The sequence below is a fragment of the Dermacentor andersoni genome, chromosome 10 (assembly GCF_023375885.2).
Source record: "Dermacentor andersoni chromosome 10, qqDerAnde1_hic_scaffold, whole genome shotgun sequence".
Classification (NCBI taxonomy): domain Eukaryota; kingdom Metazoa; phylum Arthropoda; class Arachnida; order Ixodida; family Ixodidae; genus Dermacentor; species Dermacentor andersoni.
The window spans coordinates 27,255,951-27,272,643 of record NC_092823.1 but is presented as its reverse complement, the minus strand read 5'-3'; the positions used below and the strand labels follow the sequence as shown (position 1 = coordinate 27,272,643).

The 16,693-nt window shown below is 45.6% G+C and overlaps 1 protein-coding gene across 1 annotated transcript in view; it reads right to left on the bottom strand.

Annotated features, from left to right (window-relative positions):
- The window catches only part of LOC126519122 (uncharacterized), a 148,578-nt gene that overhangs the window by 81,194 nt on the left and 50,691 nt on the right, over positions 1 to 16,693 (bottom strand). Inside the window, exons 3-4 of the mRNA XM_055065161.1 lie at positions 8,573 to 8,698; positions 3,270 to 3,338 (exon numbers count right to left, since the gene is read on the bottom strand). Of these exons, the coding sequence (XP_054921136.1) occupies positions 3,270 to 3,338; positions 8,573 to 8,698 (195 nt within the window). The remainder of the gene's footprint in view (positions 1 to 3,269; positions 3,339 to 8,572; positions 8,699 to 16,693) is intronic.

The following is a 16,693-nucleotide window of genomic DNA, read 5'->3' as shown; positions in this document are numbered from 1 at the left end:
GATTTTAATAACATATATGTTTTGCAGGACTCTAAAATTGGTCAGAGTGACGTAGGTCATTTACGTACGCATTTCATGTTTGTATAATGTCCGTGCAGGCGAAGAAAACTGAATGTATCAGCAGGGTATGGAAGACTACCTTTACAAATGTATTCCTTGTAAGGTAGGTGAATATCAATTTTTCGAGCACAAATAGTTGGTGCGTAATATTTTAGTAGTATTCAAAAAGGAACTATTCGGCATTTACAAATATAGAATGTAACCAAATATTTCGCGACAACCGACCTGTTGAAGTCAGGTTACTGTTCTCCACCTGCTGCACAAAGTATCACGAATTATGATAAGTAAGAGAACGACAAAGTTTTTTGAAGTAATGCAGGAAGAAAATCGGTAATGTAAGCTTTGTTTTCGATATTGCGGTGAAAGTGAGCTCATAGTTAACACCCCTTAGGATGCAGCTTGGGCAAATGCAAAAATATTCGATAATGTGGGCACAGGAACTACCGTCGCCGTCGCACAACTGGTAGTTTAGCGTGTGCGTCATGTGGATGCTTGGGTTCAGACCAACGGTAAGCAAGCTTTTTTTCTCGATACCTTTTACATTCTCATTTTTACATTTGAGTAAAAAAATTCCAAGTATTTTCTTCAACGCATTCCTTTTCTTCATTATCTCATGGCTTTCAATAGCTGTGACGAAGAATTAGTTGGGCCCATGGGTTCCGCTTCTACTCGTCCATTACAGGACAATCGGTTATTTTTCTTCTCGTTTGCCAATTAGTCTTACAGTCTAGTCATGTAGCAGCTTTATCTTTTACGTTACAACCAGTGATAACTTATATGTACCTGATTCTGTATTGCTTCTACGGCACACATATACTCCACTAGCTTTCTTTTTCTTGTTTTTCCATATCTTCTGATATTTTTTCAACAACTGTTTCTTTAGTGCTTTTCGAAAGCTAGTCATACAGCAGCATGTATGTCTTGGAAAGCTTGTTGTAGACCAGGCCCTAAAGGCGTCACTTTGCTGTTCGTGCAGTGCTTTTCATGTCACTGCCAGTGATCTTTGCTTAAAACCATCCTAATTGTTTATGATAGTTGACTGTCTATCAAGTACAAGCGCATTGCCTTATTATACGGAAATAAACATTCGTTCTGAAAAAATATGCTCGTGCATTTGTCTATACGGTAGTCGATTCGACATTGCATACTTCGTGTTCGATTCGTATTCGAAAAAGTCAATATTGCCCCACCTCTAATATTTAGATAAGGAATAATGACCGGTTAAACTTTTTGCTACAATCAGATACGAACGTTGCAAATAGAGCAGGATTAAAAAGAACAAAAGTAACGTAGTTTTTCTTGCAAAAAAGTGCACTTAGTGTACATTATTCCTAAATTTTTTTAGCTTCCCGACGTTTGTGGTAGGAGAGCTAAATTCTGTGCAACACGCTTGGCCCTCTCTTGTTAACATGGCGATGGCGATTGCCCTCGCGTTGTACAGTTCAAATACGACTCTTTCGCCCTTGATATACCTCAAGTCCACCGTGAAGTACTCATTAGTCGGAAAGCCATGAGAAGCGGAAGCGCTTTGTTCCGGCTGCACGTGAAGGAGCTCAGCCGTTCCGACACCTACACTTTTTTTATGCATTCGATATGTCCTATTCACCGGCTGCTTTTTAAACCTTAACATAAGATTTATCCGATGCGATTTCGGTTAAGTAGCTTACTGGCACGCTTCAGCACGTCCACCAATCTAATGCATTTAGTGACACCACTGAAAACGCAGCCTTTATACGCATTCAAATATGTATTGTGAATAATAAAGAAACATCAATTTTTTTAGCACCATGTAAAGTGACCACTGTGCTGTCAAGCACAATCAATATGGGAAGGCTACCAATCTGAAGGCAGCCGCTGCTATGTCGTAACGGAGCCTATGCGTTGAACGACGAGTTTCGGCAGCGTAGCTTTTGAATAACAAACTGGCTTTTAGAAGGCCATTTTTAAAAAAGTGTTTCTTCTTGTAAGGCGTTAAAATATCGCCAATCGTTCATTCTATTCACTTAACTTGTTGCTTATTGCTAAATAGAAATCTTTGTCATATCCGACAAAGTGTAGCTAAATCTAAGGTCACGGTCGCTAAAATGGCAACGCTGATTACTTACAGGTAATCTTATCAAGAAAATCTTATTTCGGTTTTCCAAAGTTAGACAAACCCAACATGTACTGGGTGATGCAAGGATTGACAGGGTAAACTTGTTTTGGACTGTTTATTTGCAAGGCGCATCTCGCAAGCGGCTCGCACCGCGATGTACTGTAACCCTTAATCGCTCTGTTCGCCTGGCTCAGCGTCATCCGCAACAGCTTGTGACGGCGCGGCACGGAAGACAATTCTAGCAGACTTACCAAAATCGACTCGCCATACCAACATTGCGAAAGCTGATGGCCAGCGAAGCTGTTAGAGAAACACTCAAATGCCGTTGATGGGGATATAAAAGCACGACACCGTTGTTGAGCATTACGACTTTGCACTCTGCGACGCTCATCCTATTCACGCTGCTCTTCGGGAGTCTTAACTTTCTGTGGTCTGCCCATAGCTGTCTTGCCATGAAATGAATGAGTTCCTGGGCAGGTCTTCTTCTCATATATGAAGTTTTGTGACGTCGCCCACTGATTCGTAGGCTACTGTGGCCCCTTTCCCACTGAAGCAGCGTGTGCAACCGTAATCTCTAATGGAAAACACACGCGGGGAGATGAAACGTATCTTGCATTGTTCACAGGCGCTTTGTCGTCCAATATTTTGTTTTGACGCTTGTTCTGCTCTTTCATTTATTAAAATAAATACTGAACTGCGTGTTGTACGCCTCATTCCAAAGGGGATATGCACTTTTCTTTATTCAACTTTTTCTTTTGATGACGGACACGAAAAAGCCCGACCAACTAGAGGCCAACAGCCTGGCTCTAAAGAATTGTACTTATGTTGGCGCAGTTCTGAGAGATCTTCGTCGGGACTCCAGGTACCGTACTTCCGGTTTTGAAAAGTGGGTTGGGTAGACTACTTTGCCCCAACCCCACTTCTCAAAGAGGGAAGGGGCAAGCCCCCCCTGCCCTCCCTTGTACATACGCATATGGCTGCGTATAGATTCCAACTTGTTGTATATGGTGCAGCTTTATTTATTCAAGAATTGCATGCTAAGGTGAATGTAAGTGCTGTAAGTGCAGAAACGTACTATCTGCAATAGAAGCAGAAACTAAAGTAGTTTTCTCACCTTGTAAGACTTTCACATATCTTCCAGAATCGTTCAAATACTTCTCCGAAAGCTCGCCGTCTTCAATTTCTGTCATAGAAATAAATGCGCATAGTTTTAGGGCACGCAATTCAAACGATTGCTGTTTTAATTGCAGGCGTAAAATTTTGTTACATCTTTGGAGATTATATAATGCTCTGTACCTCAAATTTGATTTCCTTATGATGACATGTAGTAACTAAAGCGTAATATAATGAAACTGTAGCTAACTATGGGTAACTGCAGCTGGTCGCAAGATGTTACACTATCATTCCATACTAGTTCACTTAAATGGCTGTGCTTATAAAAATAGAGAAGTCACATTGCCCGAATCTTCCCTCTCAGTGCAAAACTTCATAATAGCTGAACACCATTAGGTAATGTGGTTGTTATATAGCGACAGCAATTGTATGGACACTCCAGGCGCATTTATGCCGTTGCCATTGGCGTCGCCGTGAGGTTTCGTATAAAGTAAAAAGGCAATAAAATCGGAGCCGTGCGCCATATGCTGGGAAGGGTTGAGGGGGAGGGGGGGTGTTCTTCTCCAGTGGCTGCTTAGGGTGCGGCCGTGCGGGCGCCGTAAGTTGTAAGCGATGTGTGACGTGGCCATAGGGCGCGCCCGCGCGGGACTCGTCCTTCAAAGCGATCTGCGATGTTCGCAGAGTTAGCGTAGTGCCGGTAGCTTCGTACACGCTATTCTTTCGACGTTTGATTCTCCTTGACGCGAGACATGCGCGAAGGTCAGTTCGCTCTCTGCTGCTGCCGCGATTCCTCACTCGAGCGTTTTGACAGCGAATTTCCGCGGTCGCCGAGCGAGATGTGCTCATGTTTACCTGGGTGCGCCGACACCGTGCTTGTTAATTTGCTTAGTAAGCAAACATTTACACGTTTACACGGCCGAGAAAACTAATATCCTTAGTTCGTATGGCTGTCTACTAATTTGCTATCGCAATCAGTGCTTCGCCTTTCGGACGAAACTCCGAATTTTTTATATGGCGGCAAGCTTCAGCAGCCTTTCGTTAACGCTACGTTACGTATGCTTCCCACCTGATACGGAAATAGAAGGGACCACTGCTAAATACATGATAAATATCGCGGTGACTAAAGACCTACTTCACAGTGCTATGCAAATATGGATGTTTTGACCGGAAATAAAGGCGAAAGAAAAAAAGAACCAGAAATCTTGCCTTCGAGCATCCGCGGCTGCACGGAAATGAGGAAGTAAACGCGTCTTGAGGATAGGATGCATTCTAATGGCGCAACTTACGTATGCTTCCTTCGAGACCATGACGCTTTCAATGCGTTCGTCGTACACGGTAGTAGTGAGCTAGTGCGCTCAACAAAAGGTTCGGTATAATTTGTACGCGCCCGCAATTGCGTGTTTGTGTGCCTGCGCGCATGCACGCCTGCATACTTCTTGTTTCGAGTCTTTAAGCACTCGCACAAAGCTATAGTGTATATAGAAAGATTCCAAGTACTCGGATCTACTGCAGTTTTGATGTGGAGACGTAGTTCGCCACGCGCTCCTTTGGTTGGAACCACTGACAACGAGACAGCGCCTGCTCCGTGCAATCAAGATGGCGACCGTCCAGTGTTTCATTGACGCTTTCGAAGATTTGGATGATGCAGCCGACGGAGTCAAGACCATCAGGCCAATCGTGTCCAAAGCAAGCGCCCTGAAGACCGAAGTTCAAGCAGCTCCGCCGCGAACTGGAGGCAATCTAAAGAATGTTTTCTCAGGAACACGAGGCTGCTAAAGAAGTTGAAGCTCTAAAGCCACCCCCTGACCTGGAGCTGTAAGCAAGTCAAAACGTCTTTTGCAACCTACTCACTCCAATCGTTCAAGGTACCGAGCGCTTGCATGTGAAAACTCGTGAAGGCTCCGACGCTGCCGGATCATGCGCGAGTACAGTCAAACATCGCAGTTCAGGAAAGAACATTGCACGCTAGCAACGAAGTTACTACACACACGTCGAACAGCTTTTCTGAAGGCGCTCGCGAGGGAATTCAGCGAGTTTCATGGCCAGCTCTTTATCGCACCTGAGAAAATCTAGTACAGCCTCGTTTTACCCAGTTGATATTTGTTTCAACCGCTTCAGAGTTGCAGAAGTAGCTCTACTCGTCTTTACCTTCAGCCTCCAAGCGAAATATTTCATACGGATGCGCCACCCCAAAATGATGGCAATCATAAGTACGTGGGTTGGTGTTAAAATCGTTTTCTGCCGATGTTACAACTAGGACGGTGAGATGACTAGGACTAGGACATGACTAGGCCTCCACATGGCTGCAACATGACTAAGCAGCGCATGTTCGAAGCTGCACAACGAGTTGGGAAGACTTGTGCCGTCTTCGCGTACCGCAAGTTAGACCTTATGAAAGAATGCAATTACCCCGTAAAGCAATCGGAAAAGTGTCAGGCCATAACGACTACAGTTTCACCTGAAGCCAAGAACTAAGTCTTTGACAAGACATTTAGGCTTATGGATGGCATGATTGACTCCTTCTTGCGCTTTAACAAGATCAGAAGCCAGCGGACAACATAGGAAGTATGGTTGTTGACGAATGCGAGACGCCCGCAACAAAGACCGTCAAACATCCCGTCTCGGTAAGTAGGCCGAATAATCCGTGCGTGGAGTGCATGCAATCGCAATCTTCGAAAAATGAGTTGCAGAAAAGATGTCTGCCTCAAGTAAAAAAAATGCGAAGGCGAGGTTGTCTTCGTCACAGCATCAAAACAATTTTCCGCCACGAGTTTTCAACAGATTCCGATAGGACACCTCAGAAATTTGTAAACTGTGCTTGAGCTCCCCGCGAAGTCGACATTTCGCCATCCAGTATCGTCTGCCACTAACTTTGTCATTTTTCTACGTTTTAGAAGAAATTCGAAGCTTTATGTATAAAGCAACTGGGAAACGACCAACTGGTGACGCCAAAGCTCAGGAACAGGCACCATAGATGGACAGCAGATCTTGCGCTACAGAAGTGGGTACCTTTTCTTTTCCGGTCGCCATCGATAGACTGATGAATAAAGGCATCCTCGACGCAGGCGCTCTGAAAAGTGTTCACTAAACCACTGGTTAAGCAACTCACACATTTCAACATGACTCTTTTGCTGTCCCCCGGTTATCGTACATAAGATTGCTCCTAGGCGACCATTTCTTACAAGCCTCAAGAGCAATCAATGACTAGGGTTCGCAAATAATCACTGTTTTTGCTACTCGAAGGCAACAAAAGGTCTACCTGATTAAAGAACCAGCAATTCGAGCTTTGTCATGTTGACTAGTTCCGGTGCATTGGCCTCGCATCTCGGGTGAGAAATATCGAATGGTGGTCATCACAGGGACAAAGCTCTTGTGCGACCGATTATGCAGTTATCTTGGAGACAATGGTTGCACACGCTTCAGAAAAAGCGGCCAAGGTATTGCTTACGGACAGTTTCTCTCAACTAGTCGTGATTCTATAGCCGTCGGCCTCGTCGAAGAAACAAGCAGCATACAGGGCATTGAACTTTCTGCTCAGGAATTTCAACCGATCCTCCAGGTTTCAAGTCAGCCTTCCCCGAAGGCCTTTCATGCACCACAGCATTTGAAGTCGTTGGTCTGCAGCATGGTACCATTAAAGTTGGGGACGTTAACTGTAACATCTGGACGGCATTATCCTTGCGTGAGCTGCAAGTTCCGAAGGAAATGTTGCCGCAACATACCAATGGCTTTGCACAGTCTACTACCGACATAGGTTCCTGCAAGGTTGACTAGCATTGTATTCCAACAGGAAATGTGAAGCCTATGTGAAAGATCCTCGCAGATTGTCTCCTACGCAGCGCGCCCTCGCCAAAAGTATGATCAAGGACATTATTGACGCCAATATAGTGCGACCACCCAAAAGTTCATACGCATTGCCACATGTTCTAGTATCGAAGGAAGACGGGATGATACACATGTGTGTTGATTATCGACATCTCAACGTACACAACGATGCATAAACAAGATGGATGTCGAGAAGACTTGCACCTTTACACGTCAAATCTTGTTCTGACTGGCGCCACTCTTGGTTGCTCCGTAATAATATTGCTCCACGCCCTACTACGATGGTTAAATGCAGACAAAAGCAAGCGCCGGTAATAACAGGCGGCTCGTTAAAAGCGTTGAAACAATCTAAAAGAAAGTTAAACATGCCTATTGCTACGAAGCACTGGCAGAGAATAAGCTGAGGGGAGCACAGAGGAGGACGACGCTCGCTGTTTTGCACGCACTGTTTTCCATTTCGTATGCCGCTGAACGACTTGTGCATGTATTTTATACCCCTTGCCGCCCCTCCCCGTAAGATTTTGGTGCACGTGCGGGGTATGGATCCACATATATATCGCAAACACGCTAATTGTGATGTACAGTGTGTTTCCGGCACATGACAAACTCTTGCGAATATATTCCGCTTGTACACACCAACACGACAGCAGAGGGAGTTGGTGTGTAGAAAAAAAAGGCATTAAGGAGCAAACAGGCCCCAGCATGCACTTTGCCCCGCGTAGACCGTGAGCCGTCATTGTCAAATCAGTAAGGGGGGACATATCAGTGCAAAAGCATTGTTTTCTCACTACATCCAAGTCAGCCAGAGCGTCCGAAAGCCTCCCCGACGCATGAAATGCCCTCCGTTGCGAACGCTGCGGTGGCGTGAAGGAGCCGGCCACGCCCACCACTAAGCTTACGCTCTCTCAGTGCGAATGACACAGCCGGGGCAAATCGACACAGCCGACACAGCCGGGTGCGCAGTGCGGATGTCATGGCCACACTAATCTACTTGGTGATCTAGCGTTGACGCAAGACTGCACTGGCAACGTTCTGGAAGTTAGGCAGATAGTTGTATTTATTGGCACGAAAAATAAATGGCGTCTTGCGTGCTTCCTCCTTGGGATCTGTGCAAGAACTGTACGCCCGTGAAGCATCTCGTTCAGAAAAGTGACTGAAACGCAGGAACGAAGAGCATGCCCCCACCGTTCGACCAAGACGTGCTCTTGTGGCATCGGGGCATGAGAGTACGCACACGTGCCGGTATCAAGCAGTTCGCTTCAATGCTGGCAGAACAAACGGACGTCCCGCTTTCATGTCTACGGTTCCATTGCGTTCTCGATATTTATTGACTGCGAAACCTGGGAATGAAGCAGCCGCTGCTACAGAATTAGTGACGTAGGAAAAATACATCTCCTATCAAATTTTTATTCGACATCCCGCGCACTTCTTCAGGTGACAAAAATGCCAGTCTAAATACAGCATGTTGTCTGCACTTACCATATGTTGTTGCATTAACACAATGGCAACCGTCGCGTTCTTTCTCGTTATCGCAGTAGCCAAATGCAAATAGTTTTACTTTGCAAAGGAAATCGCAAATGGTGGGGTAATCAGGGCATCCCCATCCTGAAAAAAAAAGGAAGAGAGGTTTATATCCGACAATGTTTGCATGAATGAATTGCCTCTCGACCTCCTCCGGGCTCTATTCTTTATGTTTAAATTTTATATGTACATGTACGCAAGTATTGCTTACATTATTGATATTTTGCACACGGCATGTCCACCCCACGGCGGAACGAGCAGTATATTTAGCCGCGCCAATGCGTACTTTATTACGATGTGTATTTTGTTAGCCGAATCCTACAAGTGCTCATTATCCGACAATTGCTTGGAATACTAGAAGAATGATGTCCTTCTATGGTTAATTAGGCTGTGCTTTTCTTCTCTGTGTACCATAGGAGAACGACGTTCCCTGCAATATTTTTTATGGCAACAAGACTCTCCAGCACAGCACCCATGAGTTACTCCAGAAAGCGCATTTCAGTGTTAGGCATGTTTCATCAGAATAATATTGACACATCAAGGGCAACGTACACTAGCTTCCCAGACACCACATCACAAGGGTCTGATGTTGCCAGTGAGTCTCGAGTGACCGCGCCACGGAAGGCCTAACATAGCTTCGGCACCAATGTTGGTTACACTGATGCACGAGATCTCCAGCAGTGACCCATTCCAGCAGCCCTACACCCACCATAGGCAGCAGCAGAAATATTGCCACATGGTGTGGCGCAGCAAGGGGACGGCAGATAAAGAAAGGAGGTTCGTCTCGGCATCGCGCGGGACCGGTTACGTTTCGTAAAGTACAAACGCCTGGATCCCCATTCAGCGTGTATACTTCCGCAGGGTATACGCGACAATTTGGTGGAGTTGCTCGGTACACCCAACTTATGCAGGAGACCCCCCTGGGCAGCAAGAACCTCACACAATTGGAGTCGACTGCAGTTCACCGCACAAGCCGGCGAATCCGAGGCCTCGACCCAGAATTTGGAAACCTCCTGGAAAAAGTGATCACTACGACCACTGCGACTTCTACGGAAAGGCTGACACTGACTTACCTAACGCTGCTGAACCCCCAAGTGCCGACGGATTTTCATGGCGACATATTTGAAGACGTGGAAGACTGGCTGGCGAAGTTCGGGCGTGTGGCTGCGTTTAACGAGTGGGACAACAGCGCAGAACTCCGCTGCCACCAACCAGAGATTCCTTTTGGTCGTTCCAGCACATCCGTGCCGAAGTTTTATTCGCCTGTCATGACGAGCCTCCGTCTGGCCATTTGGGTTTTACGCGAATGCTTGATAGAGTGCGCAAATCCTACTACTGGCCGAAACTTGTCGAGTTTGTTAAGCGATACGTCCAAGCCTGCCTTTAATGCCAGTGCCGAAAGTCGCCAGCTGTGAAGCCTGCGGGATTGCTGAATCCGATTGACCCACGTGGCAAAGCTTTCGACCATGTCGGCATAGATCTTCTGGGCCCGTTTCCACTCTCATCTTCTGGCAACAGGTTGATAATTGTCGCCACAGACTATTTAACGCGGTATGCTGAGACAAAGGCGTTGCCTCGAGGCACAACTTCCCAGGTTGCCCAGGTTTTCATACAGAGCATCGTCCTACGGAATGGCGCCCCATCGCACGTCATCACAGACCGTTGCAAATCCTTTACAGCGCAGGTCATTGAAGACGTTTTTAAACTCAGCTGCATAACCCATCGATGGACATTCTGCCTATCATCCGCAGACAAACGGCTTAACCGAACGATTGAACAAAACGATGACTGACATGCTGTCTATGTACGTAGACGTACAGCAGAAGACTTGGGACGAGATACTCCCATACGTAACGTTTGCCTATAATACTGCTACGCAAGAAACAACACGCTTCACGCCGTTTTACCTCGTTTACTGCCGTGAAGTGCACACTATGGGCTCTATAACGTAAAACCATTCCAAACTTTTATATTCCAATGCTGCAATGAGCCCACCGCGATTGGTCAAATACTTTTTTGCACCACCCCCACTTCACCTGTCTGGCACGCGACGTCCCGAAAACCACGATAAGTTCCCATCTGATATGATGTGTAGACACTGATTATACATAGTTTAACCGAACAAAAGAAAAATAGTTATTTCTGATTCGACGGCTTTTCGCCATTAGCCATCGGTTATTGGTCAAAAGTTTTCGGGCTGCACCCACTTTACCTGCCTCTCTCGCGACGTTACAAAACCGCGAAAACTAACCACGTCACAGTGACGTGTACGCATGCTGCCCGTGCCGCATGCCGCAGGTTGCCCCGTTCCGAAAGGAATAAGAGATGTCTACCGCCGATCGCTCCGGCACTGGCTACTCGCCCCTGCCGGAGAGCGTTAGGCCGCTATTTTGTAGCGATGCCTTATGCCTTCTTCTATGCTATTCTTATCATCCACCACACACGGCCGCCTGATCCCGTTGATAATGTGGGCAGACCGTCGCTCTGACCACTGGCCAAGCGCGAAAAGCCTGAAAAAGCATAGCATCGGAAAAGGCATCGCTACAAAATACCGGCCTGGTTTATTTGCGTGTAATAAAGCTTTTTGCGTGGCCGTGTATCGTTTTCGAGAACTTTCGGCACGTTTGCGACCTCGTTCTACCTACTCTTCTTTGCTGAGGATCCGTTTTACCGTCATTCTTAAGCTTCCGTTGTATGCCGCCGCGATTGTCGACGAGCCACCGCAAAGTAAGAGAAAGCGGACCAATCGTGGACACCGGCACCACCCTCTTCATTCGGTTATCTTTATTCCGTGGAGTGGATCGGCCCCATCGAATCCCTCTCCACTTGAGTATACTCCTCGCCTCTTGTGAGCCAATCAGATAAGATAAGCCACTCAGTGCAGGCAATGTTTTTCGTTTTTAAAGCAAACAAAAGTGAACTCCTATGAACGAGGGGAGCATTTGATTGGTCTTTTCAGACAACCCTGCGGGTGACCGCCCGGTGCTTGCGTCCGCGGTTACGCAAATTTGACGTCAGGAGATTGGAATAAAAACATTGGAATAGTTTTACGTTATACGGCCCTATGTTAGAAGCAATGCTGCCATGCGACAACATCGATCACCTCGATTTCGCCCAAGATGCCGAACTCTTCGTGCAACGCGCGGAAGAAGCCCGTCAGCTTGCCAGAGTGCACATAAAGAAACAACAGAGCATCGATACGCAACGTTACAATCTCCGCCATCGACAAGTCGAGTTCCAACCTGGCGATCAAGTTTTGGTCTGGACTCCCGTGCGCCGAAAAGGACTATCCGAGAAGCTTTTGAGTCGCTACTTCGGACCTTACAAAGTGTTGCAGCGAATTAGTGACGTGAATTACGAAGCCAGCCTCCCCGACGTCGACAACGGCAATCTGAGATTGTGCACGTTGTGGGGTTCAAATCGTACTATAGCCCCTAAAATTCGACGTGTTCAGCCGCTTAGGTTACTTTTTGTTCTTGCTCGTCTCTCAGCGCCTTGTGACTATATCGCACACCACAGTGATTGTGACTATAGCCTATGTGGTCATCCTAGGCCATCTCGGCGCTCTCACGTCCAGCCTATGTATGTTTTCATTCTTTTATTTCTTTTTTTTTTTTTTTGATGAGGGGGTAGTGCCGCATGGTGTGGCGCAGCAAGGGGACGGCAGATAAAGAAAGGAGGTTCGTCTCGGCATCGCGCGTCAACGGTTACGTTTCGTCAAGTACAAACGCCTGGATCCGCATTCAGCGTGCATACTTCAGCAGGGTATACGCGACAATATTAAGCGGCCATGACGAACCCGCCTTACCGTTAGTGTGCCAGCGCTCGCTGTACTTTGTAGCACAATGGTCTGCGGTGTCCATCCAATTTCAACGGCACCTCCCTAAATTGACTGTATATTCGAAACGCAGCACCGAGAAGCCGTCCGTAGCAACGTGGGGCATTTAATTTTCTACTCAATCCAGTACATCACTTGTGTCAACCAGATTTTGCAACGGATGCTAGGGATGTACGTGGATTAATAAGGGAGCTCTTATATTAACTTTTTGTTCTTCGTTGAATATGCTATACTCAGGGCATAATTCCAATCATTAAACATATGGGTACTGTGATTTATTGCCGCAACATTCACGCTGCAGTCTCACGTTGTGGCGGGCCGAGGTAGTAATTGTAGTTACACCACACGTAAAGGCACGAGGACCTAGGGTACGTTTAACACGTTTCAGCCTTTGTGGAGATACAAACTTTCTAAAACGTGACTTATGGCTATCAATGAGGGAATGCCTGTCCACTACGCAAAATAATTTGAGACATACGACAATAAATGCAATAATAAGCGTCTTTAGTAGGACATATTTAGAAGCTATAATGTTTTATTTGCGCCATATTCCCTTATTCATCGCGGAAACTCAATGTTACAAGATTGTTTCTGTTCACATGTGGGAAGATTACACTGGTCAATAGAAACAAATAATAAATTGCTTCGCCGTTATGGAGGTGTCAGATAGAACAGATGTGTCACCATGTCAAATACCTCTGAAAACGCGCGTTCCAATTTAGGCGTCCTCTAACGACAGGATGCTTGCCGCAGTGGTACTTTCACGGACAAACTAACATAATCTTCTGATCAGAATGGTCTTGTAATAAACTTTAGGAAATATTACAGTAGGAGCTATTTCATAGGATTTTATTGGGATACAGCTTGAACGCGGAAATGTTATTTGTTATTATTCTAAAAGAACGCTGGCTCAAGTTTTAATCGAGAATACGACTTCTTTCAGAGTTTTCTGCGGCAATTTTAGGATTGTTATAATTCCAGGCTTTGCAATTAGAACCTCTGTACCTCACTACAAAAACTTCCGTTCGAAGGCTCGTGCATTGTGATACTGAAACTTAGATGCAGATTTAGATGCCAAATACGTGTTTTTTTTTCATATTCTTTTTCTGAATAATTCCGGATTCATATCCACCCAGTACTTATTGTGGCTTTTGAACTCCTTGTAAACTTAATTGTATTTTAGGTACGTCGACAGCAACTAACGTCGCTCACACTTGAATCAGGTGCGACTGTTATCATTCACAAGAAGTGGAATCCGTGCATTCTTCACAAACTTGTCCGCTCAAAGCCAGAAGGACCGCTGCTTGCAAAATCCCATGACGACTATAAAGCCGACAAGCTTCAGAGGTACCTATCAAGAGTTTTATGAATAAACGGCTGCTTAAAACATTTGGATGCCGAAACGATTGCGGCCACTTGGGCAACCAATGGCGCCAACTATTAGAAGTACCGGTATATTGCGTGCTACAGCTTCGAACGTTAAGTCTCGACCCATGACCCTGCCGATTTCACCACTCGAAATTGGAACAGCACTTTAAATCACTCTACTGAGCTTAGACGATGAGCAAAACGAGAACAAGGTAAAAGCAGGAGCCAACGTTTCGACAAGCGGACTTGTCTTCTTCAAGGCGACATACGGTTTCCTCGACACACTATATATAGGTGGGGTTCTTCTAAAAAGGCAGGGTGTAAGGCTGGTGGGCGCGGTAACGACCGAAGATGTGTTAGCGGTGAGGGTGCGGATTTGAGAATAAAGGAGACCTGTGCACGAGGCCAGGGACAGGGCCGTCCGTCTATCACGTGTCAACGCCCGTGTGTCAGCCGGAGTTTCAACGGCGTGCACAGCTGTCCTCTATTACCTGTTCCCTGGTGGTCGTGGGCTATCGTGTCTCTGAAAGAGATAATAGAACGAGCGGCAGAAACCGGTGCTCGTAAAAAAAGAGAAAATACTGAAATCGTGCATATAAATAAATAAAAGAAAAAAAGACGGTAAGAATACGAGGGAAAAGAAAAGAAGAAAATAAAAGGAAAAGAACGAAAAAAGAAACGCTGGGAAACCGAACTAAGTGTTGCATATAGCTTGAAATTTAGCATAGGGAATAGATTCTAAAGCTCCCTTTGAAACGTTTATGCATATTGGTTGCAATTTCTTGAACTTATGGATAAGGTATCATTCTCTGTATTTTCTTTCTCGTTCAGAACGGAAATCTGACTGTAGGATGTAGAGTTTAAGTTCATCAATGTTATGACCTGGTTGGTTGAAATGCTCGGCGACTGCTTTGGGAAGCTTTTTAGCTGTGTCCGCGCGATGTCCGTTTAATCTGACGTTCCTTATTGTCCTGTTTCACCGATATATTGTTTCTTACGAAATTAACATTCAAGTATATAAATCGCATGCGAACTTGTACAAGTGAAGCTATATTTGACTTCGTGTGTATAGCTATTTCCGGTGCTCTTAATTTTAATGACACTTTGAACTTGTGTCTGCAGGTTTTGCACCTCGGGCGACAGCATGCTTTTATTACGGGGGAATGCTGTTGGCTGACTTTTGCGTGCACTAACCTGTATATAAAGTTCTGGTTTCGGCGATAGGAAACCCTAGGTATATCCGTGAACGCTTGTCTCAGTCTCTCGTTACATAATTACATTAGGTGGTAATTTCGCAGGATGTTTTTTTTTATGTTTGGCAGTGCATTAGAATATTTTGCTATAAAGGCTGGCGGTCAGTCAGATTCTGGTGTAGCTTATTTCTTTGATAATTCAGACGGCCTCTCCAATCTTGGCGCGACATCGTAAGCTCTTTCGAGGGAAACTTGTGGATAGTTTCCTTCTGATAGCGTTGTTTTAAGGTCATTTAGGTGGTGGATATAATTGTGGTCGTCACTGCCGATTCTTCTTATTCGTTTCGCTTTTCCAGTTAGTGGTTCCAGTTAGATTTTTGCAGTTAGTCTTTATTACACAAAGGAAAGCGCAGTATACAAGGCATGACCTAATGCCTTAAGTGAGATAATTTTACTGCTATGGATTGTATTCGTGGTGAAAGAAAATTCGTGTTTTTGGCTCATTTCATTTAGTATATGATTTAGAAATAGGCCTTACTGGGAATGTTTTCGATGTGCTGTTGCAAAAGCTGACTACCTTCTGCTCACCCTTGCCACCGTTACTCAAGTAGTGGCCACGTGGAAAATAATGTGAAAATGTCTCTTGCCGTTTTTAGTACAATGTTATCTTTGTTCTACCGTGCCTGCTTTTTCATTTTGTTCAGTATTAATGAACACGGCACCCATTTCTTCATCTGGTGTGCAAGTATATAAATTCCTGCTTTTTTTTTTGGTATGGCTTTCAGTAAAAGAATCTTGCCAGTGAATTTTCGCTTTCTTTAGTTCTCATGACGATGTCATACACGTGGACCAGTTTTGTGCTATATTTCAGTGCGTATATCAGAAGCACTTCTACACTTTGGTTATTAGAGCATTATACAAAAATCTTCTTTATTTGTGTGTGCATAAAACGGCCTTAGCGTTATCTTGTGTTTTTTTTTTATTTCACTGCATGTGAACGTTTGTGTTGTTTAATAGCCGTGTACAGGTAACGAAGCTTTCACTTTTGTTTATTTTCTGAGCGTGTATCAAACCAAGTTATACAAAAATCGTTCTTTTCCGAAACGAAGTCAATAAAACGAGGCCCAATATCTGTCGTGTTGGCAGTGAAATTTATTAATGTTCTGCCATATGCTAGCATAATCAGACTATGCACGAGACCGCGTGTGTGCACACGGATCAAGAAACCACGGTCCGGGGGACGTTTCCAGCGCTCGTTCCGCTCGGCCGTGTTGTTCCGTAGCTCCGTATTATCGCTCCGTTTGCTGGTTATCACACCGTTACTGGAACTCTGTTGTTTATTGACCGCTTTGGCGGTTCATAATTACTACTGGCGCCTATCGACAACGTACGTTGGCATCTACACCCTCCTGCTGCGTCGTCCAGCTCGAGTGCTTGCGCGGCTTCGCGAGTGCGAGTGCCCCCGCCGCAGTCGCTGCGTCGGCGCGGAGCATCCAAACTGCTGTCCGCTGTGTCGAGGGAGCGGAACATTGCCGATGCGACTGCGATCCAAGTCAGGAACGTCTCCTTTGTGGGGACAAGTGCAACGCGTGAAGGTGGTACCCTGAGGATGGATACCACCAACATGGAGCAGAACAGCCCTGCTGTCATGGCGCGCACCTCGGCCTTGAGAACGAAGGA